Source organism: Oryctolagus cuniculus, chromosome 9, assembly GCF_051225735.1.
Source record: "Oryctolagus cuniculus isolate XC-2025 breed Fujian yellow rabbit chromosome 9, ASM5122573v1, whole genome shotgun sequence".
NCBI classification, from domain to species: domain Eukaryota; kingdom Metazoa; phylum Chordata; class Mammalia; order Lagomorpha; family Leporidae; genus Oryctolagus; species Oryctolagus cuniculus.
Window position 1 is genome coordinate 13028822 of NC_142875.1, and position 26915 is coordinate 13055736.

Genomic DNA, 26915 nt, shown 5'->3' on the forward strand with positions numbered 1-26915 from the left:
AAAATAAACAAAAAGGGGGAAATGTGGTGGAATGAGGTGAGAAGGTCATATCAAGATGGCCACTGAGGTGAAAAGTTCATGCCAAGATGGCCACTGAGGTGAAGAGGTCATACCAAGATGGGCACTGACAACAGACACTGCCTGGCAACAGGCCATGATTGGATGGCTTCGGAAACCACATGACAACAGAGCCTGACTGATGGCAGGTCGTGATTGGATGGTTTCAGAAACTGCCTGGCGACAAGAGCCTGACTGGCAACAGGCTGTGATTGGTTGGGGCATAGACCGCCCCTTGACAGGATTGGCTGGTCTTGGCTATATAAGCTGTTGTACTAACTCAAACAAACAAGTCTGCGGGCTGCTTGCCTCAGGCCTGCTTTCACCTGACTCCCGGGGTCTCTGTGGTGACTCTGTGCCTCTTGCCCCCACGACGCTCCTTCTCTCAGAAGGACCCCACTGCAACATTGTTGAGAAATCAACTGACACATACCCCCATCTGACTGCGTCCCTCCCACTCCGGCTCCACTCCCCTCTGCGCACACGTTGGGCAGCAGCCTCCCTCCCACAGGTGGGCGGATGCTCCTGTGCATCCTGTAGGTGACCGTCAGTTGTTCAGGTGCGGCGCTCTTTTCTGATGGAGGCGTTGGAGCCAGACGCACATTTCCCCAAGGGCAAAGCAAACGCTACAGCCCTGGTAGCGTTTCTGGATGTCCTGAAAATTTGTATCTTTTAATTTATTTGAGAGGCAGAGTGATAGAGACAGACAGATCTTTGATCCACTGGCTCACTCTCCAAACGGCTGCAGCAGCTGGTGCTGGGCCAGGCCTGGTCAGGGACTCCATGCAGTCTCCCAGGTGGGTGGCAGGGGCCCAAGCATTTAGGACATCTTCCGCTGCCTTCCCCGCTTCCCAGGGACATTAGCAGGAAGCGGAATTAGAAGCAGAGCAACCAGGACTTGGGATACTGGTGTCACAGACAGTGGCTTAACCTGCTGTGCCCCAACACTGGCCCCTGAAAAGATTCTACCTGTCTTGGGACTCCATCCATTGTTTTCAGGGGCCAACACACTTGGGCCATCGCCTGCTGCTCTTCCCAGGCCATCAGCAGGGAGCTGGATCAGAAGTGGAGCTGCCGGACCGGAACTGGCACCCACATGGATGCTGGTGCTGCAGGTGGCGGCTTGACCTGCTACGCCATAATGCTGGCCCCTTCATCAGTTTTTCATTGTATTGCCCCAGTGACAACTTCACCTTCTCATTAATAACGAGTCCTTTATTTTCTGAAGAAGAAAACATGGCTCTATAGTCTTTTATGCCTTCAGAAAATTTTTGGCAAAAACTGGTCTAGGTTGAACGGATGACGGTGATCAGGATACATAAGCAGCATCAAAATGATCATGGAGGCTGGTGTTTGGGGTAGCAGTTACGACGCTGTCAAGTCAGTACCAAGAATGAAAGAGTGAGAGGGCAGATGTGAAATCAGGGTGAAGAACCTGCTCTTCCCAAAGCTAGAGGAATGTGCAGAAGCAATGATCAGCCGTGTTGCTAGTTAAGGAGAGAAATAGAGACACAGGCTGGGTTCTACCAAAGAAAACATAAGAAAAGCATGATTTTACATACAGGGATGTTACGGTGGGCAGATACTATGGTCATCATCTACTTGGGCTGTAGAGAAAAGAATGTAATTATGAAAGAATATTTTCCTAATGTTTACATATTAATCAAGTGTGCAAATAATCCTGTTATCCGTAAACAGAAGTTGAAGACTTCATTCTGTGTTTATTCTATTCACTAACCAGAGCGGGTCTGAAGGTGGTCACTTCGAGACATAAACCTATTTGTGATTTTAAAGTGTTCTGCGATTGCTGGTGTTATGTGATTTTATATACAAGCACACTCAAAGGTGTGTTTGAAAAGTGCAAGGTACTGACTGTACAGGTTTAAGTTATGGTTAACCTCCAAGTCAAACACAACCAAAGTAGTCAGATACCGGCTTGTGATCACACAGGACAACTCTGACCTGTGTACTCACGGTGGCCTGGAAAACCTGTTTGCCTGCTGCCCCCAAATCATCTCATCTCGATGTCACTCTTTGGAGTCACTGAGTACACACCATAGACCTTAAAATGCAAATGTTACAGGACACGATCAGTTAAGGGCAAGTTCTGTATGGCCACTGCCTCGATCATCCAATCAGCCGCAAGTCAGGATGGAGAGGGACTTGATTAGGATTCTGAAGCAACAGAGAGGGACATCAGATTCTGAAGCATCCATTTCTTAATTCAGAGAACTCACGGCTAGGGGCCACGTGCACAGCTGCAGGACAACCAAGATGAGCCAGGGTCCCCGCTTGGAAAGAACTGAACACAACCCTTTGGAGGGGGCCGCACCCAGTAACTGTTAGTACGAAGGAAATGGTCTTTACTGGTGAGGATTTATAAAAAACACTTTCCAAGCAGCCGGAAGCCATCTTTCTGTCCCCTCCCTGGGTAACTTTGGCTGTGTGAGGAGTAGGATTACTCACGTGGGCCAGGATCTGCCGGGAATCCAGACGCAGAGAGAATGTCCTTTATCCTGCCGATGCAGCGCACAACTGTCCAGAGCTGTTCTTGGAAAACCCAGCCATGGTGCCGATACCCTCACTGCCTTGCTAATAATCCCAGGCTTCTGGGAGGGGTGGGAGCCGGCCAGAGGAGGGCTGCCCCAGCCTGAACTTCTTCTGCCAGGGGTCCCCTCCTTAACAGTGATCCCAGAGGGAATCCTGGGGGCGTTTAGTTCAACGGGTGGTTTGGACTTCAGTGCTGAAAGAATTCTGGTAAAGGAAGGAGAGTCCTTGGTGTTGGTTTTCACCAGACGCAAGGCCACCAGGTGTAGTATGGACACGTGTGTCCCTACTCCCCACTCACACTGAAGCCTGGTACTTCCGAGGCTAAATGAGGTCTCACTGGCATCCTTATACTGAGACAATCCAGACTCAGGGAGACATGGGGGATGCGCACACACAGGTGAGGACACGGGAGAAGATGGCCATCTGCAAGCCACGGAGAGAGGCCGCGGGAGGAACCAAACCCACAACACCGTGGCCTCGGACTTGCCAGCCTCCAGGGCACTGAGACAGTAACACTCTGTGGTACTGCACTGTGGCATTCCTAGTAAACTCACACTGTGTTAAAACCAAACACACAGACCTCTATTAAAATAAAATACAACTTTGTGTGTGTTTTTTAAGACTTTATTTATTTACTTAAGAAGTAGAGTAAAAGAAAGGGATAGAGATAAAGGTCTTCCATCCACTGATTCACTCTCCAAATGGTCACAATGGAGCTGGCCTGATCTGAAGTCAGGAGCTTCTTCCAAGTCTCCCGTTCGGGTGCAGGGGCCCAAGGTCTTGGGCCATCTTCTACTGCTTCCCCAGGCCATAGCAGAGAGCTGGACTGGAAGTGGAGCAGCTGGGACTCAAACCGGCACCCATATGGGATGCTGACACCATAGGCGGAGGCTTAGCCTAGTACACCAGAGCGCTGACTTTTTATTCTTTCTATCAGCTCTGAAAACAGCTTTTGGCAAAGAGGTTTATATCAGACAGAACTTTAAAGCAACTGCATTTGAAACACCTTTAGGTGTTCTCTCTGTACCAGAATCTCTGACAAATTCCCATGTCCTATCTACTCTGAGTGGTAAAGCCAATTTATATGATCTGTCTGAAACAGTCTGCTTACGTAAGCCCTTAAATAGTTCATCATTTTTAAAAAAAGATTTATTTATTTGAAAGTCAGAGTTACACAGTGAGAGGGGGAGAGGGGGAGAGGGGGAGGGGGGGAGAGGGAGAGAGGGAGAGAGGAGAAGAGGGAGAGAGGGGGAGGAGGGGAGAGGGGGAGAGGGGGAGAGAGATCGATCAATCTTCCATCCACTGGTTCACTCTCCAAATGGCCACAATAGCTGTGACTGGGCCAGGGCCAGGTCAAAGCCAGGGGTCAGGAACTTCTTCCAGGTCTCCCACATGGGTGCAGGGGCCCAAGCACTTAGGCCATCTGCTGCTGCTTTCCTAGGCACACTGCAGAGAGCTGGATCAGAAGTGGAGCGCTGGGACTGGAAGCGGCGCCCACATGGGATGCCAACACTGCAGGCGCCGGCTTTACTCCACAGGCCACAGCGCCAGCCCCCTATGTGGCCTAGCTACACTTTCAGGAGGCCTTTTCCTAACTGCTTAAATCAGAGCCCCGTGAAAGGTTTCCAGGCCTGCTCTTATCGCATCTCTGGCAGGTGCCGCCACAGAGGATCCTGCAGGGAAGTCAGTAGCAGCTGTTCCAGGAAGCCAGTGGTCATTCGTAATGACAGAGCAAGGGGACAGAGGATGTGAGCACACAGAAGTGAGTAAGGAACAGACACGGGACAGCCAGGTTGTAAGCAAGCCTGGGGTAAAGGCACAGCGGGGGCAGAGGTGGGAGGCCCTGGGCAGCCAGGAAGCTGCCTGAAGGCCAGGACACCTTCCTGATGCGTCGGGCAGAGATGCTGCAGGCGAAACGCCTCCACTGCCGCCAAATGCCTCAGCTCTGGAAGTGACCTGGGCTGACAAAAGGGCTCGAACGCTTCCCCGGCAGGAAAAAGCCTCCGTTACGGTTTCCAGTCTTCGACCACACGCCCCTTTCTTCTCAACAGCTCAGACTCGTGGCTCAACCTGACCACGGGCACCTGCTGCGAGCAGAGCGCCCTCCGTGGGAGAATGTGCTCAACGCAGTGCCGTCTCCGCTGCCCTCCTCGTCGTCCTTGTCAGTCTCCCTCCTCTGCTGTCCCCCTCCTCAGTCTTTTCCTTTGATACTTTCACTTCATTTTCCTCAACTGGCCCTCCACTGTCTAAGTGTGACTTACGGTTAATTCCAAGTAGAAAGCAAAACAGAACTGATATCAAAACAGGAAGTCGGTCATTCGAAATTTTTATTTTATTTGAAAGGCAGATGACAGAGACACAGAGAAAGGGCCTCTATCCCTGGGACCCAATGTCTGCAACGGCCAGGGCCGGGCAGGGCCGAAGCCAGAGGCCAGGAACCCCATGCAGGTCTCCCACAGGGCAGCAGGGACCCGGCGCTCCGGCATCACCCGCCGCGTCACAGGCACACTGGGAGGAAGCTGGCTGGGAGCAGAGGCGGCCTCCAGCCCAGGCGCTCCACATGGCATGGGGGCCTCCCAAGCAGCGGCTTCATGGCCCCAAGCTGGCTGCTTCACTGAAGAAAAAATAAAACCGAAGAAACTTAATTTGACCAACAAAACTAGCCCAACGCCTGAAAAATTCTGTTTTTCAGGGGCAGAGATGGAGAGACAGACAAACAAGTGGGCTGCCAGCTGCTCCCTGGCTCATCCCCACACAGCCACAACGGGCAGGACAAGAACACATCCTCCTGAGCCACTGCCTGCTGTTTCCCAGGTGCACAGCAGCAGGGACAAGTGGGAGTGCAGCCGCACGCAAACTCGGCCTCCCATAAGGAATGGGGCACCCCAGGCAGCCTCTTAGTAACCACCACGCTAAACACCCAGCCCCGTGTTTTTGGTTTATTTTTTTTTTTGCAAATGAAATTTTGTTTAGTCAACCAGCCTATCTCAATGGTACCTTACCAGAACTACATATAAAAACTAAATACACTGTATGTAAGAGATCTGAAAGGAACTTTCTATTGTAAATCCTCTATGTGAGAGGTTAAAAATAACTAGAGCTCCTTTACTCTTCTAAACCAACAGGTCAGTTTTTTTAAAAAAATGAAATGTGAAAAAATTATGCAGTAAGAACCCAGCAACATCATGTAAGGTGATAGCCAGTCATTTTAGCTGTGAGTTTAATGACAGTACCTGATTAACTTTCAAAGCAGCAGGCAGTAAACCCCTAAAGCACAAACGAGTATTCTCATAGCTGTAAGCCAACTAGATTTCTGAATCACCTCAAATTTCTATATTCCATATAAATGGAGTTCAATTACATGAATGTGAAAGACAGTCCTTTCTTAAGTCTAAGAGAGAAAACCGTTTGCAAAATCCAAACTAAAACAGCATAATGATAAAGATGAAGACTTGCTAGTTATTGCTAATGTATAGATCATAAAATCCAACTCTAAAAAGGTAAAAAATACTGTATTTTGGAAAACAACAAAAAAGTATAAAATCCTTCGTAACAATGTAGTACGGCCCACACTGATTACTGGACTCACACCATCTCTATCACTAGATAGGTGCAACAAAAGTTAATTATACTCCCTCACAGTGAAAAAGCTTAGACTTCTCACAAAGCTCATAAAACCGAAATCTCATTTAGATTAAAACTCAGAAAGTGTTACATTAACAGAATTCAGTAAAATCTGATAAAACAGTGTAATTCATTAAAAAACAGCCTTTCTAAACAGATTTGTATTTACAGAAACTCCTTGAACATAGAACAGGTAATGATGCAATGAAGACGTTTTTACAGTATTTATTAAGATAACAAATTTATAAATTGATAGACTCAGAGGCACATAGTTTAAAAGGCCAATACCATGGGAATAATGAAGTCAACACAGAAAAGAAAGATATGAACAGTTACAACCAATACAAGATTTTTAAAAGCCACATTCCCAAAGAACACATCATAGGAATCATCCTTCAAAATTACCATGATAAAAAGTTATTTCCTTCAAAGAAAAATAATTCTTTCCACCTACCGAGCCTAGAAAATCCTATTTACAATGAACTGTCCTGCATTTCGTCAGTATTATTTAATATGGCCTCCTCTATTCTGCCAGAAGTACTGAAAATTTTATAGCTATTGTATTTACAAATGCACATAATATTTAAATTTGCTCAGACTGAGAACAACGGAATATATACGTAATCAAATCACAATACAAATGCTTTAGTGTCGAAAACACGTTTTGTGGGCACAGGTGTATAGGAAGAGGTGCATTTGGAATCGTGTTGTTTCTGAAGGATCACTAGGCCAATAAGTCTGATAAACTCAAGGTAGTCACAAAAACAGGTCTTTGTTGATGAAGAATTTAATTTATTTCTGTGTACCTGGACACACTGGGTTTCTTCAGTCAACCTTCACCACGCTGTATATTTTGGTAACAAACCAAAAGCATGCAAAGAAGCCAATTGTTCCTATAAAAGAAAATACAAAAAGTAAATCCCATTTCAAAGGAAGCTTCATAATCTACACCAAAATATAGACTTAAAAAATGAATTGTTCCTTTAAAGCCTCAAAACCATAAATGTTTACCTGCCAGGAACACATCACAGATCCATAAGCTTTTTAAAAAGAAAGAAAGAAACGAAAGGAGGGAGGGAAGGGGAGGGAGGGAAGGAGGGAGGAAGGGTGAAAAGAAAGAAAGAAAAGATACCCAAAAAACAACTACCCAAAGAAATCACATTTCTTAGAGAAACCGACGGAATTTTTACTGGCGGCTAAGTTTTCTGTAGTATACCTAATTATCCTTACTATGTGCTGAAGACTGAATTAAAAAAATGAAAAGATCGCCAGCTTTCCTTTTTAAGAATATTTTATCAAAAAATGGAAGTTATTAAAATTTTTTAGGGCACAATATGGATATTCTATATAGATGCCAGATTCACAGAATAAACAAAAATATTTTTAAAAAAATGATGTATTATTTATTTATCTGAAAGGCAGAGTGATGGGTAGGGAGGGAGAGAAAGAGAGACATGTAATCAGTTGGTTCACTCTCCAAATGGTTGTAAGGGCTGGGGCTGGGCCTGGGCCTGGGCCAGGGCCAGGCCAAAGCTAGGAGCTTGAAATTCCATCCTGGTCTCTGACTTGGGTAGCAAGGGCCCACGCACTTGGGCCACATTGCACTGCTTTCTCGGGTGCAACAGCAGGGAGCTGGATATGAAGTGAAGCAGCTGGGGCTCAAACTGGCACAATATGGGATGCTGGCATTGCAAACTGTGGTTAACCCACAGCGACACAAAGCTGAGCCCAAATTATTATTATTTTTTAAAGATTTATTTTATTTATTTTAAAGACGGAGTTACAGAGAGAAGTAGAGACAGAGAGAGAGTGAACCCAAATTATTTCTATAAAATGTAACAAGCAGAATTAGGTCAATAGCAAAGACACGCCCAGCTAAAGACCAGACACAGCACAGTACCAGAGGACAAAGAGCAGCACCACCCGCAAGTGTGTGTATCATCCTGGACATGTCCACTGGCATCTCCAAGCCCATTTAGTCATCTTATTAAACAGAAATGTATCTGCTGCAGTTGCCTCAGACTGTTTTTGAAGGAGATAATCAAAAAAAGTATGTCTAGATTCTTAGCTATTTCATCAGTTTGGAGTCCAAAAACCTGAATCTTAGACAGTGACACCCCTTTAGTGTGCTCAAAACGAGCCTCAAAAACAGATCAGGTGACTGTCATATGGCCACACAGCTGGGTAAGCAAGGCTGGGACTCAAATTCAAATGTAGTGCTTTTTTTTTTCTTTATTTATTTGAAAGGCAGAGTTGCAGAGGCAGAGAGAGAGAGAGAGAGAGAGAGAGAGAAACAGAGAAAGGGTCTTCCATCTGCTGGTTCACTCCCCAAATGGCCACAACAGCTGAGTACTAGGCTGGGTCTCCCATGCAAGTGCAGGGACCCAAGCACTTGGGCCATCTTCCATTGCTTTCCCACGCCATAGCAGAGAGCTGGATTAGAAGTGGAGCAGCCGGGACTAGAACCAGTGCCCATATGGGATGCCAGCACTGCAGACAGCGGCTTTACCCGCTACACCACAGTGCCAGCCCCCAAATAAAGTACTCTTTAAAGTATAGTGTGTCTAGGGGCCAGTGTGTGGCACAGTAGGTTAAGCCACTGCCTCTAACACTGGCATTCCATACAAGTGCTGCTTCAAATCCCTGCTGCTCTACTTCTTATCCAGCTCCCTGCTAATGTGCCTGAGAAAGCAGCAGAAGATAGCCACGTGCTTGGACCCCTGTAATCCATGCAGGAGACCAGACAGAATTCCAGGTTCCTGGCTTTGACCAGCCTGGAACCTTGGTGACCCTGGCCTTGGTAGCCATTTGGGGAGTGAACCAGCCATTTGGAGAGTAGATACAAGATTATCTCCCTCCATCTTTCTCTGTAATTCTGCCTTTCAAAACTTTCAAATATTTAAGTCTTTAAAAAAATACAAAAAACCCTATCTAGGTTTAATAAACAAATGCAGAGATTTTGTTTTGCATAAGAATGCACACTAAATTGTAAAACTGCCTAACATATTTAAAAATTAAACTGAGGCACACCATTTTTTCCCAGCAGTGGCCTGAAAAATACACCAGATAGAGGTAAAGGGAAGACACACCTTGTGAAATGCTCATGTTTAAAGCCCCAGTGGTCTTTCTTGTTATGTCAAATCACTATACAGAAAAGCATCGCAGGAGACTGTCTACATCAGGAGGCCACGTGAGGATGACCATTTGGGACGTGATAGGCACTATCACCCACAACCTGACATTGTACACACACCAAGGATTGGCTTTGGGAGGGGCACCATCTGTGTGCAGGGCATAAAAACGTACCTTTGGGACACTCAAAAGGGCCATCAGTAAGACTTGGAAAGCGGTTGGGGTTATTTTGAAAAGGAATGGTGAAAACATAAATATGTTTAAATAATCTAGTGGTTAGGAAGGATTTCCAGATGACGAGTCAGTGTATCTTAAGATGAGAAAAAACACCTACCACCACCCTGGCAACTCCATGGGATACCATGTACATACTAACCCTGGACACCTTTTTTTCTCATGTTACAGAATAATTATTTTTGTTTTGTAACATGAACTGACTTAGATAAGAAGGTATCAGTTTGGAGTTGTTGTGAAAATAACCCACTATGCTTAGCTGTGCTGAAAGTTAAAAAGAGAAGTACTGAATAACAGAAACTTTTATGGGTACTGTGAAGGGAAAACATTGATAAATTATCTAAAAGTTTTCTAAGAACAACCTTTTAAGTTCTTACCTGTAAAAAGAAAGAAGATCAAAACCATTATCATGGTATAACCAAAGTACAGAATTGTACTTGCTGTCCCCGTGATCTGCAGTTTGGAGAAGAAGTAGTGTATTGCATATATTAAGAAATAAACGGCAGTAAACCCACTGGTGAGGAAGGAGCGCCACTGCCAATGATAATCCTAGGTAGAAAAGTGAAAAAGAACAGGAATCACTTTTCAATGATTAGGTAACATGGAGCTAAATAAGTAACTCCACAAAGCAAACACAGTTCAGCAAAACAGTCCCTAAAACCTAGTTTTTGCTACCAGTTCTAGTCTATCTTCTGAACTTTGCCCATTTCTCACCTCACTAAAGGTGCTAAGAAGCAAACCCTTACGTTTCATGGAGCTGAAGATTGGCTATGGCATGTGCAAAAATATTAAACAGCTTAGGACTAAGAATGCATTAGATTATACTTCAACGTATGTCTTCCAAAGAAAAGCAATGTACAAACAGCTTACTCAAGTGGTTCAAAATTACTTCTATTAAAGTTCAGTCAACCCTATACTAGAAAAAAAGATAATTCTTTTAAGGCCTGGTTGAAATTCATTATCAGTTATTACTAACCTAACAAGGTAGGCTACAAAAACAGTTCTTCTTGGCGTTTACACAAGTGGCTTATAACTTAGCAGATCTTTTAAGAGAGAATACTGTCTCTCCTACTTTCTGGAATATGTGAAAAATAAATGTTTTTTAAAAATCAAGACTAGAAAATGCTATAGAATCCATATACACAAAAAGCTATCAAACGCTAATAAGTGAATTCAGGCTGGCGCCGCGGCTCACTAGGCTAATCCTCCACCTTGCAGCGCCGGCACACTGGGTTCTAGTCCTGGTCGGGGCGCCGGATTCTGTCCCGGTTGCCCCTCTTCCAGGCCAGCTCTCTGCTGTGGCCCGGGAGTGCAGTGGAGGATGGCCCAAGTGCTTGGGCCCTGCACCCCATGGGAGACCAGGATAAGTACCTGGCCCCTGCCATCGGATCAGCATGCTGCGCCGGCCGCAGCGGCCATTGGAGGATGAACCAACGGCAAAGGAAGACCTTTCTCTCTGTCTTTCTCTCTCTCACTGTCCACTCTGCCTGTCCAAAAAAAAAAAAAAAAAAAAGTGAATTCAGCAAAGTCTCAGGGTAGAAGATCAACATACTGGGGCTGGCACTGTAGCACAGCAGATAAAGCTGGCATCCCATATGGGGGCCAGTTTCGAGTCCTGGTTGCTCCACTTCCAATCCAGCTCCCTGCTAATGTGCCTAGGAAAGCAGTGGAAGGTGGCCCAAGTCCTTGGGCCCCTGCACCCATGTGGGAGACCTGGATAAAGTTCCTGTCTCCTGGTTTTGGCCTGGCCCAGACCCAGCCATTGTGGCCATTTGGGGAGCAAACCATTGGATGGAAGATCTCTTTCTCTGCCTCTCCTTCTCTGTAATTCTAAGTTTCAAATAATAAATAAATCTTAAGAAAAAAAATCAACATACAAAAATCTTTTTTTTTTGTTTTTTGGCTAGGCAGAGTTAGACAGTGAGAGAGATAGAGAGAGTGTTACAGACAGTGAGAGAGGTCTTCCTTCTGTTGGTTCACTCCCCAAATGGCAACAACGCCCAGAGCTGTGCCGATCCGAAGCCAGGAACCAGGTGCTTCTTCCTGGTCTCCCATGGGGGTGCAGGGGCCCAAGCACTTGGGCCATCTTCTATTGCTTTCCCAGGCCACAGCAGAGAGCTGGACTGGAAGAGGAGCAACTGGGACTAGAACCGGCGCCCATATGGGATGCCGGTGCAACAGGTGGAGGATTAACTTACTGTGCCACAGCGCTGGCCCCAGTTGTGTTTTTGTATTATAGAAATAAACAACTCAAAAAGGAAATTACAAAAAAAAAAAAAAGGAAAAAAGGAAACAGTTCATTTAACACAGTATTCAAAAACCAAATACCTTGGAATAAATTTCATATAGGAGTGAAATACCTGTATATTGAAAACTATTAAAACATGTTGAAATTACCAAAGACATAAACAAATAGAAAAACATCTCATGTTCTTAGATTGGAAGACAGTATCTTTAAGATGGCAATATGCAGGGGCCAGCATTGTGGCACAGTGGGTTAAACCAATACTTGTGATACTGGAATCCCATATGAGCACTGATTCAGGTCTCGGCTACTCTGTTTCTGATCCACTTCTCTTTTTCTTTTTTATTAAAGATTTATTTATTTATTTGAAAGGCAGAGTTACAGAGAGGCAGAGGCAGAAAGAGAGAGAGAGGTTTTCCATCTAATGGCTCACTCCTAAATGGCCACAATCACTGGAGCTGGGCCAATCTGAAGCCAGGAGCCTGGAGCTTCTTCCAGGTCTCCCACAGGAGTGCAGGGGCCCAAGCACTTGGGTCATCCTCCACTGCTTTCCCAGACCATAGCAGAGAGCTGGATCAGAAGTGGAGCAGCAAGGGCTGGAACAGGCGCCCATATGGGATGCCAGCGCTTCAGGTGGCAGCTTTACCCGCTACTTCACAATGCTGGCCTCCCATTTCTCTACTAATGTGCCTAGGAAGGCAGTGAAAGATGGCCAAAGTACTTGGGCCCCTGCCACATGTGGGAGATCTATATGGAGTTCCTGGCCTAGACCTAGCCATTACAGCCATCTGGGGAATAAAAGGGAAGATCGATCGATATCTCTCTCTCTCTCTCTCTAACTCTGCCTTTCAAATCTTTATTTATTTATTTGAAAGGCAGAGCTACAGAGAGAGAGAGAGAAATCTTCCATTCGCCAGCTCACGCCCCAAATGGCCACAACTGTTGGGGCTGTACCAGGTGGAAGTCAGGAGCCAGGAACTTCCTCCGGGTCTCTCACATGGATACAGGAGCCCAAATACTTGGGCCATCCTCCACTGCCTTCCCAGGCACATTAGCAGGGAGTTGGATAGAAATGGAACAGCAGGGTCTCAAACCAGCACCCATATGTGATGCTAGCATCCCAGACTGCAGCTTTACCTGCTATGCCACAATGATCTTTTATTAAAGATAATTATTTTAAAACAGATTTTCTTTGGCTTGCTAAGGTTTGAACATGATTTGGCTACAAAACTCATGTGGGACTTTAATTCTCCAAACCACCACTAGCATTAAGAAGCAGAAACTTCATCCAATCATGCTGTTTAGAAGGTGGGCCTAGTGGGAGGTTCTTAGGTCCCTGGGGGTGTGCCCTCAGAAGTTAGTTCTTGAAAGTTGGGTCATAAAAACTACAGTCATATCCATCCATTTTCTCTGCTTGCTGGATTGCCATAAAGGATTGTTCCTCTACTAGCTCTACCACTGCCATCTGCCACCATCACTCCTTGCTCACTTGATGCCAGACCAACAAGGCTGCACCGTCTTGCCAGTGAGTTGAATAAACTTTTCCTCTTTATAAAGTTAGTTTCCTCATATACTTTAAGCATAAAGCTGGCTTAGACAACTCTCCAAAGCAATCTTCAGATTCAATATACTCCCTATCAAATTTCTAAAGATTTTTTATTTTACAGAAACAGCAAAGCCAACCCTCAAATTCATATGAGACTGCAAGGGACTCTGAAGGGCCAAAATAATCTTGAAGAAAAAAACTGGAGGACTCCTCTTTCTCTATTTCAAAACTTCTATTTTATTTATTTATTTATTTGTTTTTTGACAGGCAGAGTGGACAGTGAGAAAGAGAGACAGAGAGAAAGGTCTTCCTTTTTTCCATTGGTTCACCCCTCAATGGCCACTGCGACCGGTGCACCGCGCTGATCCGAAGCCAGAAGCCAGGTATTTCCTCCTGGTCTCCCATGCGGGTGCAGGGCCCAAGCACTTGGGCCATCCTCCACTGCACTCCCGGGCCACAGCAGAGAGCTAGACTGGAAGAGGAGCGACCGGGACAGAATCCGGTGCCCCAACTAGAACTAGAACCCGGGGTGTCAGTGCTGTAAGGTGGAGGATTAGCCTGGTGAGCTGCAGCGCCTGCCTCAAAACTTCTTACAGAGCTACGGTAAGCAGTACAACACGGTACTGGCATAAGGAAAACAGACAACTGAAACGGCATTGAGAATCCATAAACTGTCCAATCTTTTGGGCAAAGCAGCTAAGATCATTCAATGAAGAAAGAAGAGTTTTTTTTTCAACAAGTTGTCCTGGAACATTCCAGATACCCACATGCAGCACAACACAGCTTGGGGTAGGCATTTGGCTCTGCTTTAGGCTGTCCTCAGCCCATACTGCAGTGCCTGGGTTAAAGACCTGGCTTCACTTAAATTCTGGGTTCCTGCTAATGCACTGCATGTTCTAAGAGGTAGCGGGTAACAGCCCAAGTATCTAGGTCCCTAATTCCTACATGAGGACCCTGACAGAGCTTCAGGCTCCTGGCTTTGGCCTGGCCTAGCCCCAGCTGCTGTGTGAACTTGAGGAGTGAACCAATGAATGGACAATCGCCGTGTCTGTTTCTGTTTTGAAATAAACTAAAAAATTTTTTAAAAGTTGGATCCTCATCTCATCGTTTTAAAAAAATTAATTGCAAATAGATCAGTGACTTAAATATATGACACTAAGACTATAAATCTTAGAAGAAAACATTGAGTAAATCTTCACAATCCAATTTGGCAAAGAATTCTCAGAATATGACACCAAAAGCGCAAGAGACAGAAAAATAAACTTCATCAAAATTAAAAACTTTTGTGCAAAGGACATTAAGGAAGTGAAAACAAAGGGCAGAGTGGGAAAAAATGTGTGTAAATCATGTGTCTGATAAAGGTCTAATATTCAGAATATATAAAGAACTCTTATAACTCCACAAAAAGATAATCAATCCACTTAAAAATGGGGAAAGGACTTGAACAGACATTTTTCCAAAGACATACAAGCTGCCAACAACCACAAAAAGAGATGCTCAACATCATGGGTCAATGGAAAATGAAAACCAAAATGAGATACCACTTAACACCCTGTAGGATGTTAAAATAATAATAACAAAAACAGAGTAAGTGTTATAGGTGTTGGCAGGACTCTGGAGAAGCTGGAATCTCTGTATACTGATGGTGTAATGTAAAACAGTACACCCACTGCAGAAAACAGTTTGGTGATTCTTCAAAAAGTTAAGAATTATCAAATGATTCAGCAATTCCACTCCTAGGTATATACTCAGAAGAACTGAAAACATGTCCTGTAAGAAATACTTGAAAGTGAATGTGCACAGTAGCCATTCTTTACAATAGCCATAAAGTAGAAAGAATCCATGTCTGTCAACAGATGCATACTGTTTAACACAATCACAAAAAGGAGTGATACAGTGCACTACAGCATGAAGAACCCTGAAAACATTCAGGGCAAGAAGCCAGACACAAAAGGCCATGTATTGTATCATCTCATCTACAGTAAGCACCCAGGAAGCAGACCAGTGGCTGCCAGACTTTGGGGGAAGACAGCAATGGGGAATATCCTGCTTAAAGGGTATGGGGTATTATTTGAGAATTCTTTTGAAATTCAATAGAGGTAGGGGTTGCACAATATTATAAATGCAGTATGAGGCAGTGGCTTTTTACTTTTAAATGGTTACCTTTATGTCATATGAAATTAACCTCAACTTTTAAAAAATACCCATTTTAAAAGATTTTATCTCTTCTATAGAAAGTAATTTTAAAAGAATGGATTTAACACAATTTAAGTCTTCAAAAATCAATTCTATCTAGTTTACGATATCATCATTTTGATGCTGCCATGAATATAACTATAATTAATCACTGAAACATTTTCTAGAATCCTCCCACTTAAGGTGCTTCTTTTTAATAAATTTTCAGAGGTTAGAAATTTTAAGAAGAATATTAGTTTTTAAGCCAGACATAATTTCAACAGTGAAAATTCAGCACAACATGCTATGCTAAGGAAGCAGACATTTTGAAGCCTTTAACAGAAAGCTCTAAATAAATACACTGAACTGAGATTTGATCATAATTCAGTCCGAAAGAGGACCACATATGATTTAGGAATATAGGTCAACTGCTAGCATAATAAACATGTATCTCCAGAAATTATTCAATCAATAGTATTCCAGATGCAATCTGTAAAAGCTATAAGAAGTCTGTGAATTAACAAATATTACTAATACATACCTCTGCACACAGGTGGAAATAACAAAGAAGTATAGTTGCTTCAGAGCATGTAATAACCAAAATGATAAACACCAGGAAGAGGAAGCCAAACATGTAATACATCTGGTGTGACCTGTAATCAAAAATGTCAAGATGCAACGACAAATACCTTCTCTCTGACACAATAAATGACACATTTTTTTTTGTTTTCTTGAACTGGAAAGGTTTGCTTTTCCTACCAACTAACCACACAAGAAGAATTTTCATGGGTTTAAATGGTGATGGCAGGAGGAGGAAGAGGAGGAAGAGGATGGTAATGGCATTGGACTTAACCTTCCTGCTCAGGTAGAACTTGCAACTCTTACTCGATCAAATATTGTGAGTCATATGTATTTGATAAACAATGAAAAGGCAAAGATAAACTAACTGCAAAGGAAAATAGGTTCTAATGGCTAACAATCTCAGATTCAGTTCTAACTTAATAAATCCTACATCAAACCTTCGTACTGGGACATATCAATGTGATGAAATAATGGTCGTGGCACGCAAACATACACGTACACAGTAACAAAGTGGCTCAAAATTACGAGCTTTGCAATGTGCAAAGGAGCTCAGAGAATAAAGGGGGCTGGAAAAGACAGTCATCTAGCTGAAGCCTTCTCCACGCGTCCCCAGCAAGCCCTCAGGGCACCTCTCTCCTGAGCAGCACAGAGCAGTTATTTCAGAACAGAGGCTTGGAGAGACTTAGGCTAATTTTCTGTCACCTGGCTGCATCTCCAAAGCCCCATTTTCATTTTCCTAAACAGAGTTCTGCGAATTAAGTAGTAAGAAATTAAAATAGTAAGAAATAAAAGTAGGAATTATTAAGCACCCAATTAATATCCATCTTTTATCACTATGCTTCTTTTTCCTAACTAGAAAAGATAAAATAATCTTTTGTTTCTTAAGATCTCTGATTGTTGGAGAGGTGCATCCATTTGTAAGACACAAATCATAATCCATTTAAGTAAATGAAAAGTGAATTTTATACACAACGGTAATGAGAGTAGGAGATTTTGTCCTTAGCTTACCAAATACTATTCAGGATGAAGAAGAGCTGTATGAAGATGCAGCCAAAGGGCAAAATCCCGCCCATGATAATACCAGGTAAGGGCTTCGTGTAGAAGGACTGCTCAGGAATCTGACGCGGAATCTGATTTGTCCGGACTGGGTGTTCAATGGCCTTCAGTAAAGAAAGAAAGAAGGGACTCCTAAGTCTATTTGAAAATTATTCTCTATACAAGACTATTTGTCTGCTTTTGCTCAGCTTCCATGCTGACACTAATGGCAATGAAAATCTATTTAAGTCATCAAACTGAAATTTGTATTTAGAAGCAATGACCCAGACACTATCAGGTACAATGCTCAGTGTTTCTACTGGAATGAGTCAACTGTCTCCAGCAGTTATCCACTAACTAATGGCTTTAGACAGAATAAGAAATACACAGGAAGTAATACAGTACTTGGAAAATGACAGTTTAAGAAAGAGTATAGTTAAGTTTTTTCATTTTAACTACTTACTGCAAGAAATACTGCAAGAAATCAGCTAGTTCTGAAATCTATCAATGTATTTTTATGTGGAAATGAGTAATGTCATGTTTATTAAAATTGCTCAATTTTACTAGGACTTAGAAAAGACAAAGATGACAATGAATGGCTGGATGAGGATTAAAATGACCATAAGGTGCTGCTAATTTCTGTATTATTCACCCTTCATGATACAGCAGAAATCAAAGTACCTCGACATAGCTACATGAGAGGCGAAAGGTACATATTCAGAAATTTTCTTGCCAAGAAGTTAAAAAAAATCCCTCTATAATTTGGTGATGATAAATAAAAATATAAAACTTGGCATTTTTATTGACATCATATTTTCGTGGACTAATTATTTTACAGAGGGACACACATACAGGTATACAGTCACTGTATCATTCTCCAAAATTTGTACTTTTAAGTAGTGTATTTTTATAATTTTAAGTACTTGATCTGTATAATATAAAAAATTCAAATATCTTACCATTTATGATATATAAATTTAAAATCATAAATTAAATGCCACACAACCAAAAAATCCTTTAGTAGCCTGGCACCAGGTGTGCCGTGGAGAGGAAGAAGCGATGACCGTTTTGGCCAAGGTGCACCAGGTGTGTTGCACACAGTGCACTAACATAGGCTGGACTGCTTCTTTCTTTTTAAAGGTGTATTTATTATTTGAAAGGTAGAGTTACAGACAGAGGGGGCAGGGGAGGGAGGATCTTCCATCTGCTGGTTCACTCCACAAATGGGTGCAACAGCCAGAGCTGGGCCAGGTGGAAGCAGGACTCGTGAACTCCACTCCTGTCTCCCATGTAGGTGGCAGGGACTCAAGCAGTGGGCCATCATCTCCTGCTTTCCCAGGTGCATTAACAGGGAGCCGGATTGGAAGTGGAACAGGCAGGACTCAAACCGGTGCTCACATGGGATGCTGGCAACGAAGGTGGTGGCTAAACCCACAGTGTCCTAAGGCTGGCACCAGCTGTGTTGCTTTTACCCTTGTCAACTATTTCCACAGAAGAGCAGGGACAGTACAGTTATAGAAGCATACTCTCATCTGGGGAGTGAACCAGGGGATGGAAGACCTTTCTCTGTGACTCTTTCAAATAAATAAATTTAAAAAGGCTGGCCGGGGAGGGGGTCGGGGGGGGGAGCTGGCGTTCCAACGCAGCAGGTTAAAGTCCTGGCCCGAAGCGCCAGTATCCCACATGGGTGCCAGTTCTAGTCCGGCTGTTTCTCTTCCGATCCAGCTCTCTGCTGTGGCCTGGGAGGGCGGCTGAGAATGGCCTAAGTCCTTGGGCCCATGTGCCCATGTGGGAGACCTGGAGGAAGCTCCTGGATCCTGGCTTTGGATTGGCCCAGCTCTGGCCATTGCAGCCACCTGGGGAGTAAATCAGCGGATAGAAGTCCTCTGTCTCTACCGCTCTCTCTGACTGTCTTTCAAATAAACAAAATAAATCTTTAGGCCAGCGCAGTGGCTCACTTGGCTAATCCTCCGCCTGCGGTGCCAACACACTGGGTTCTAGTCCCAGTTGGGGCACCGGATTCTGCCCCAGTTGCTCCTCTTCCAGTTCAGCTCTCTGCTGTGGCCCGGGAAGGCAGTGGAGGATGGCCCAAGTGCTTGGGCCCTGCACCCATATGGGAGACCAGGAGGAAGCACCTGGTTCCTGGCTTTGGATTGGCACAGTGCGCCGGCTGCAGTGGCCATTTTGGGGGTGAACCAACGGAAAAAGGAAGACCTTCCTCTCTGTCTCTCTCTCTCACTAACTCTGCCTGTCAAAAAAAAAAAAAAAAAAAAAACCCGACGAGATGTAAGAAGACATCCTCATTCTCCTATTAGTCTGAGGGTGGACAGGGGGTGCAGAAGTGGAGACAAAAGGCTGGAGGGAGGGAGAGGCAAGAAGCAAAAAAGGGAGGAGGAACAGAGCCCTGATTATAACCTTCCTTAAACTCAAATATTAGTAGGTAAGTGTATAAAATTTCATAGTTACATATCAAAAAAAGGTATTCTTAATTTATAGTCACTTCTACAGCTTCACTTCCTAATTTACATTCTTTGCTACCCTAATTCAGTACTGTGCAATAGAATCAGTGATCGTGCTAAGGAAAAAATGAGCATGTTTTTAGGTTTAAAAGTAATAAAAATACCAGTATATTTAAACTCAAAAGTTCTAAGCTTGCATTAGTTTATATCAGCTTTTCTGTCAATTTTATTATTCCTTTACTTAAAAAATTTTAAGTTTTTTTTTTTTAGATTCATTTTATTTATTTGAAAGCAGAGTTATAGAGAGAAAGAGGGAGAGTCAGAGACAGAGCATCTGCTGGTTCTGTCTCCAGATGGCCACAATGACGGGGGCTGGGCCAGGCCAAAGCCAGGAGCTTCATTTGGGTCTCCCACGTGGATGCAGGGGCCCAAGGAACTGGGTCATCATCTGCTGCTTTCCCAGGCACGTGAGTAGGAGCTGGACTGGAAGTGGAGCAGACAGAATGTGAACCACTGCCCACATGGGGTGGCAGCGTTTCAGGCAGCAGCTTTACTCATTAAGCTCTAACACATTCCTAAATACTATTTTAGTAAGTTTGTTTTTATTTGAAAGGCAGACTGACAGAAAGGAAAACAGGGAGTGTAGGAAGGAGGAGGGAAGAGACATCTTTCATTTGGGTTCACTCCCCAAATGCCTGCAACAACCAGGGCTGGGCAAGGCTGAAGCCAGGAGACGGGAACTCCGTCTGAGTCCCCCATGTGCATAGCAGGGTCGCAAGCACTTGAGCCACGTAAGCCGTCATCCACCGCTTCCCAGCACGGCATCGGCAGCAGGAAGCTTGGTCAGAAGCAGAGGTCACACTCCGACACAGGACACGAGCATCCCGGGCAGCAGCTTACAAGCCTGGGCCACAGCGCCCACCCCTGCTTTAAGAATCTTCTGTGAAACTGAGATCCTACAGGACAAGTTTACATTCTTCAGGTACTTTCATGGTATCCTTCAGGGGGATATGCAATTTCCACAGCTATAAACTTACATTCTTCTTAAAACCAAAGTATGCACCAATAAACGTCAGAGGCACAGAAATGCAGAACCAGAGGGCCAAGATGGCAACCAGCGTCCCGAATGGAATGGCTGCTGAAGACCCCTCTCCCCAGAGAATCAGGTTCATCAGGAAGAAGTCGGCAAACACAATCCTGAATGACACAACAGAATAAAACCAGAGTTAAGAGCAAAAGCAGAACCAGTATTGCAGAATTAACTGTTTCCAGGATACAGGTTGTACCTCCTTAACGTAAAAACATGAGACCTAAAAATGCTTCAAAATCTGAAAGCTTTTGAGAGCTACGACTTTCTAAAGGTTTACTTCAAATTCTGGAGCTTTCTGGACTCCGTATTTTAGGGGTGCTCAACAGCTGAAGTCTATACAAGTACTCCAAAATCCGCAACTCTGAACCCTGAAGCACTCCTGGTTCCATGTATTTTGGATAAAGGATATTCAACCTCTATACAGAACTAAAGAAACGGTATGTGACTAAAAACTGACTAAAAACTGCCAAACTGCTCTTCAGCTTGTATTCATCTGATCTAAAATCCCACCAGCAGCCTACCAATGTCACCTCTTTAAATATTTTCATCACACTTTCATTCACACTTGTTGTCTGTGCACCTGTCTCCTACTGACAACAGCAGTGAGCACCTGGTGCTGGCCGGCTGCTCAGGTTTTACCTTCTCTGACTTGCTAGTTACATTCTCTGCTCACTTCTCAGTTGGTTGCAAGTCTTTCCCAAAGTCATGTATGTGAGTTATCTATACACTCCAGTTACTAACGCCTTGTAAATATCCTATTCTAGTGTGTGGCTTTTTGAAACCCAAACACCAGAAAAGTGTGTACTTTCCTTTCACTCTTTATTCTACCTTTTAAAAACCATAGCTGTATCAAGTACATCACTTTTATATGCAGCCCCCTCTTGAAAATGCTTATTTTTTCCCCTTCGATCTGGACACTAAGAACAACCTGAGATCACAAAGATACTCTTTTGTATTCCCATCCCACAGCCATGCCTATTACATGTAGTATGTGTGTATGGATGGATGTATTTGAAAGATGGGGACCGCGAGAGCAAGAGATCTGGTTTACTTCCCAAATGTCAGCTAAACATTGATCAGGACCCTACATGGGTGGCAGGGATCTAACCACTCGAGCCATCACCACTACCTCCCATGGTGCACAATAGCAGGAGGCTGGAATGGAGAGCAGAGCCTGGACTTACGGCAACTTAATCACTATGCCAAATGCCTGCTCCCACATTAGGTTGCTTTTGTTAAATGCTTATTTATTTGTTTTTACTGTATTTGAAAGAAGAGCTACAGAAAAAGATAGAGATCACATACTGCTGGTTCACCCCGCAAATGCCTGCAGAAGCTGGGGCTGAGCCAGGCTGAAGCCAGGCACCAGGAACTCCACCTGGGTTTCCCAAATGGGTGGCAGGGTCCCAACTACTTGGCATGATCTGTGGCCTCTCAGGAAGCAGGATCAGACTACGGCACTCCAATACAGGATAAAGGTGTACCAAGTAGCAATTTAGTCTGCTGAGCCATAATGCCCAACCTGTATGTGTGAGGGGAAAAAATGGGATTTTATGTATTTTCCCAGCATTCATTTTATTTAAAGATTTATTTATTTGAAAGGCAGAGTAACACAGAGAGAAGAACAGACATAGAGAGATCTTCCACCTCCTGGTTCACTGTCTTAATGGCCACAACAGCCATGTATGGGCCAGGATGAAGCCAGGAGCCAGGAACTCCATCCTGGTCTCCCACATGAGTGACAAGGGTCTAAGCACTTGGGCCGTGTTCCTCTGCCTTCCCAGGTGCATTAGCAGGAAGCTTGATAGGAAGCAGAGCAGTCAGGACTCACACCAGCACTCTGATGTGGGATGCTGGTGTAGCAGGAGGTGCGTCACAATGCCAATCCCTATTCTTATTTTTTTTGCTTTTTGTTTTTTTAAGATTTATTACTTGAGCTTCCATCTGCTGGTTCACCTCCCGAATGGTTGCCATGGCCAAAGCAGGGCCAGGCTTAAGTGAGGGGCCTCAGTATTTGAGCCATCTTCCTCTGCTTTTCCAGCCACATTAGAAGGGAGCTGAATCAGAGGCAGAGCAGCCAGGACTCAATCGGTGCTCAAATATCGGAGGCTAGTAGCATCACAAGAGGTGGCTTAACCCTCTGCACTACAACGCCAGTCCCATAACTACTACTGCTCTTATAAAACATAAGTAGGGGTGGGCGTTTGACATAGTGGAGAGGCTGCTTGAAATGCCTGCGTCCCCTATTGGGGTGCATGGGTTAGAGTGTTGGCTCTGCTTCTCATTCTAGGTGCCTATTAATGCGAGCCCTGGGAGGCAGCAGGTGACGGATCATATAGATGGGTCCCTGCCACCTGTGTGAAAACCAGAACTGAGTTCCAGGTTACTGGCTTGGACTTGGCCCAGTCGTGGTTGTTGGAGGCATTTGGGGTGTGAACCAGAAGATGGAAGATTTCTTTCTGCCTTTCAAAAATAAAATAACTAAAAACAAAAAGAAAAAAAAAATACTTAATTGGCTATTGGTTATATTCTGAGTTTGAAATACTAGCTAACATCTAGGCATTTCTCCAAATTTTCTTAAATTAATTCTACAAGTTCTCAGCTTTAAACTGTACTGGCATTCTTTGGATACAAATCATATCACATATCAACAATAATATGACCTCTATCTTTGTACAATGTATTCCTCTCAATTCTGTTCCCTGCCTTACTCTAAGAACTTAAGTAACTGGAACCAGGGAAGGGATTTCATGGGAATGTCTCTTATGGTTCATCGCTAAATGATACTGATTTTGAATGAGATAAGATTTTTAAAATATAAGGAAATATTTTTCACTAAATTTCTTTTAAAAACCTAGAAATGATGTTAAATATCTGTTGCACCTTTTGTGATGATCATAGCAGATATTTATTTATGAGAAACTATGACTGGCATTTCTGTTGTTAATTGATGCTTCTTTCCCAGGTAAGCACAAAGTCCCCCTGCCCCTGGAACACCTGGGTGCCCAGCTCTTTCTATTTACCTCAGCATCCTGCAGGTACACATTAGTTTTAAGACTGGGTTGAGGCCGGCGCCGCGGCTCACTAGGCTAATCCTCCGCCTAGCGGCGCCGGCACACCGGGTTCTAGTCCCGGTCGGGGCGCCGGATTCTGTCCCGGTTGCCCCTCTTCCAGGCCAGCCCTCTGCTGTGGCCAGGGAGTGCAGTGGAGGATGGCCCAAGTGCTTGGGCCCTGCACCCCATGGGAGACCAGGAAAAAGCACCTGGCTCCTGGCTCCTGCCATCGGATCAGCGCGGTGCGCCGGCCGCAGCGCGCCGGCCGCGGCGGCCATTGGAGGGTGAACCAACGGCAAAGGAAGACCTTTCTCTCTGTCTCTCTCTCTCTCACTGTCCACTCTGCCTGTCAAAAAAAAAAAAAAAAAAAAGACTGGGTCGAATACATGAAAGTACTTTTTTAGTGTAAAATTTTTTTTTATTTATCTGAATAGTAGACTGAGAGAGAGAGAGAGAGAGTCTTCCATCTACTGGTTTACTCCCCAAAAGGCTGTAACAGTCACAGACAAAAGTACTTGGGCCACTACCTGCTACTTCCCAGGCACATTATCAGGGAGCTTGGGAAGCAGAGCAGCTGCAGCTCCCACTGGCGCTCTGGTATGAGATGTGGGCATCCCGAGTGATGTTTAACCCCTGCACCAAAATCCCAATCCCCTGGTGCAAAAAAATTTGAAACCCATGTCTAATTTTTGATAGCATGCATTCTTCATGAACCTTTGAAGACCTCTTGTAAATAACTGCCATGAAGCCAAAAAGGACAGTTTCAGGGCCTGTCTTGGTTAGGAGGTGAACTTTTTTTAAAGATGTATTTATTTTTAAAAGTCAGGGTTAGGCTGGCGCCGCAGCTCACTAGGCTAATCCTCCGCCTTGCGGCGCAGGCACACCGGGTTCTAGTCCCGGTCAGGGCGCCAGATTCTGTCCCGGTTGCCCCTCCTCCAGGCCAGCTCTCTGCTGTGGCCAGGGAGTGCAGTGGAGGATGGCCCAAGTGCTTGTGCCCTGCACCCCATGGGAGACCAGGATAAGTACCTGGCTCCTGCCATCAGATCAGCGCAGTGCGCCGGCCGCAGCACGCCAGCCCCAGCGGCCATTGGATGGTGAACCAACGGCAAAAGGAAGACCTTTCTCTCTGTCTCTCTCTCACTGTCCACTCTGCCTGTCAAAAAAAAAAGGTTAACAGAGAAAGAGAGAGATACATCTTCCATCGGCTAGTTCATTCTCCCAGATGACCAAAATTACCAGCCTTATGCCAGGAGATTCATCTTGGTCTCCCACGTGGGTGACAGGGACACAGACACTTGGGCCATATTCTGCTGCTTTTCCCAAGCCATTAGCAGGGAGTTGGATGGAAGTGGAGCAGCTGGGACTTTAACGCATGCTCATATAGGATGCCACCATTACAAGCCTGCTGGCATCACTGACAGTGGCTTTATCTGCTACACCACAATGCCCTCCCCAGGAGGGGCACTTCTTGAGAGGACAAAGGGCATGGTTTGAGAAAAGCACAACAATTTGAATGGAGCATGAATGACTGAGAAGCATGCATATCTTCAAAAGGGGTAGTATTTGGAGAGTATTTACTGCAAACGTGTGTAAACAGTCCTAGTTTCTAGATTTTACCTTTGGCTTTATTACTGCCTAATCAGGGGCCAGTTCTTGCCTACCAGAAATGTGGTGAATGGCAGAGAAAGCCAGTTTTATTTCTAGGACAGACACTTGAATCAGACGCTGCCTTCTAGACAGTCAAGGTTTTTTGTTTTGTCTTGATTTGTGTTTGTTTATTTCTGATATATTTCCCTACTTTATTATCTCTAAAAAGTAGATTATTAAGGCCACAACAGCCAAGGCTGGTCCAGGCCAAAGCCAGGAGCCAGGAGCTCCACCTTTGTCTTCCCACGCAGAGGGCAGGGATCAAGCACTTGGGCCCTCATCTGCTGCCTCCCAGGTGCCTTATAAGGGAAAGATCAGAGCAGCTGAGCCTTGAACCCGTGTCCATATGGGAGGCCAGCGCTGCAGGCCATGGCTTACCCCACCACGCCACAGCTCTGGCCTCACAATGGCAATAGTTTTAATAAAAATCCAAAAAATGCATGCTTGCCCAAACCACCTTTAGATGAGGGGCCTTACCCGTGATTAGGTCAAAAGCTTTAAATGCGTCCTTACCACATGCTGGACTAACCACTACAGACTGAAAAACAGACTTTAAAGAAACAGAACAGAGGCTGGCACTGTGGTGTAGTGGGCTAAGCCTCTGCCTGCAGTGCCAGCATCCCACGTGGGCACCAGTTCGTGTCCTGGCTGGTCCTCTTCCAATCCAGCTCTCTGCTTCTGGCCTGGGAAATCAGTGAAAGAAGGTCCAAGTCCTTGGGCTTCTGCCCCAACGTGGGAGACCCAGAAGAAGCTCCTGGCTCCTGGCTTCAGATAGGTTCAGCTCTGGTCATTGTAGTCATTTAGGGAAGGAACCAGCAGATGGAAGACCTTTCTCTCTGGCTCTCCCTCTGTCTGTAACACTGCCTCTCAAATAAATAAAATCTTTTAAAGAAGAAACAGAATAAAAAGATTTCTCATCTGTACAGGAATATTTCCCAGATAGGACATGCAGTAGTCACTTGGTAAATGCTTACTCAATGTTCACTGTATACCTCCTCTTAAATGTTAAATTCATTTTCTTAGTGCATGATTTACAGACAGAGGATTAAAAACTTGGGATTGAAAATTTGAGCACTAAATCATGGCTATGCTAAGAAATAAAGTACTGAAAAATTCACTTACCCAGGACAAAGAAATGATGTCAATAAAACATTTGTTTTCCACTTTTCTCCTCCAAAGGCTACAGAAGAAAATGAAAGTAAAATAAATTCAGACTTCTCTTTAAAACAAACCAAGTATCTGCACTCTAGGTGCTTACCAGACTGCCAGGAAGCATGAGCCGCACACTCCTACAAACTGTACAGACATGCTCTGCTGCCCTCGTCCAAGGGCCCCAGACTGAGACACACAGCACAGGACAGCCCTGCACAGGCCCTGCTCCCGAGATTTCTGCTTCAGCATAACCTAAACCCAATGCCAAAACAAAGTCATCCTGACAGTTCTTTCCTACTTTAACTTCAAAATGAGACATTACATATATGTACAT

General features: G+C 44.5%; 1 protein-coding gene across 2 annotated transcripts in view; it reads right to left on the reverse strand.

Moving 5' to 3' along the window:
- Positions 1–4917: 4917 nt before the first annotated feature.
- The window catches only part of TM9SF2 (transmembrane 9 superfamily member 2), a 70961-nt gene continuing 48963 nt past the window's right edge, over positions 4918–26915 (reverse strand). Inside the window, exons 12-18 of one of the 2 annotated variants that reach the window (XM_051850483.3) lie at positions 26552–26609; positions 20677–20836; positions 17154–17305; positions 16105–16216; positions 9975–10146; positions 7038–7124; positions 4918–5221 (exon numbers count right to left, since the gene is read on the reverse strand). In XM_051850483.3, the coding sequence (XP_051706443.1) occupies positions 7057–7124; positions 9975–10146; positions 16105–16216; positions 17154–17305; positions 20677–20836; positions 26552–26609 (722 nt within the window). In that variant the 3' untranslated portion in view covers positions 4918–5221; positions 7038–7056. Of the gene's footprint in view, positions 5222–6440; positions 7125–9974; positions 10147–16104; positions 16217–17153; positions 17306–20676; positions 20837–26551; positions 26610–26915 lie in introns of those variants that run through there. The other variant, XM_008260141.5, reaches the window with a different exon arrangement.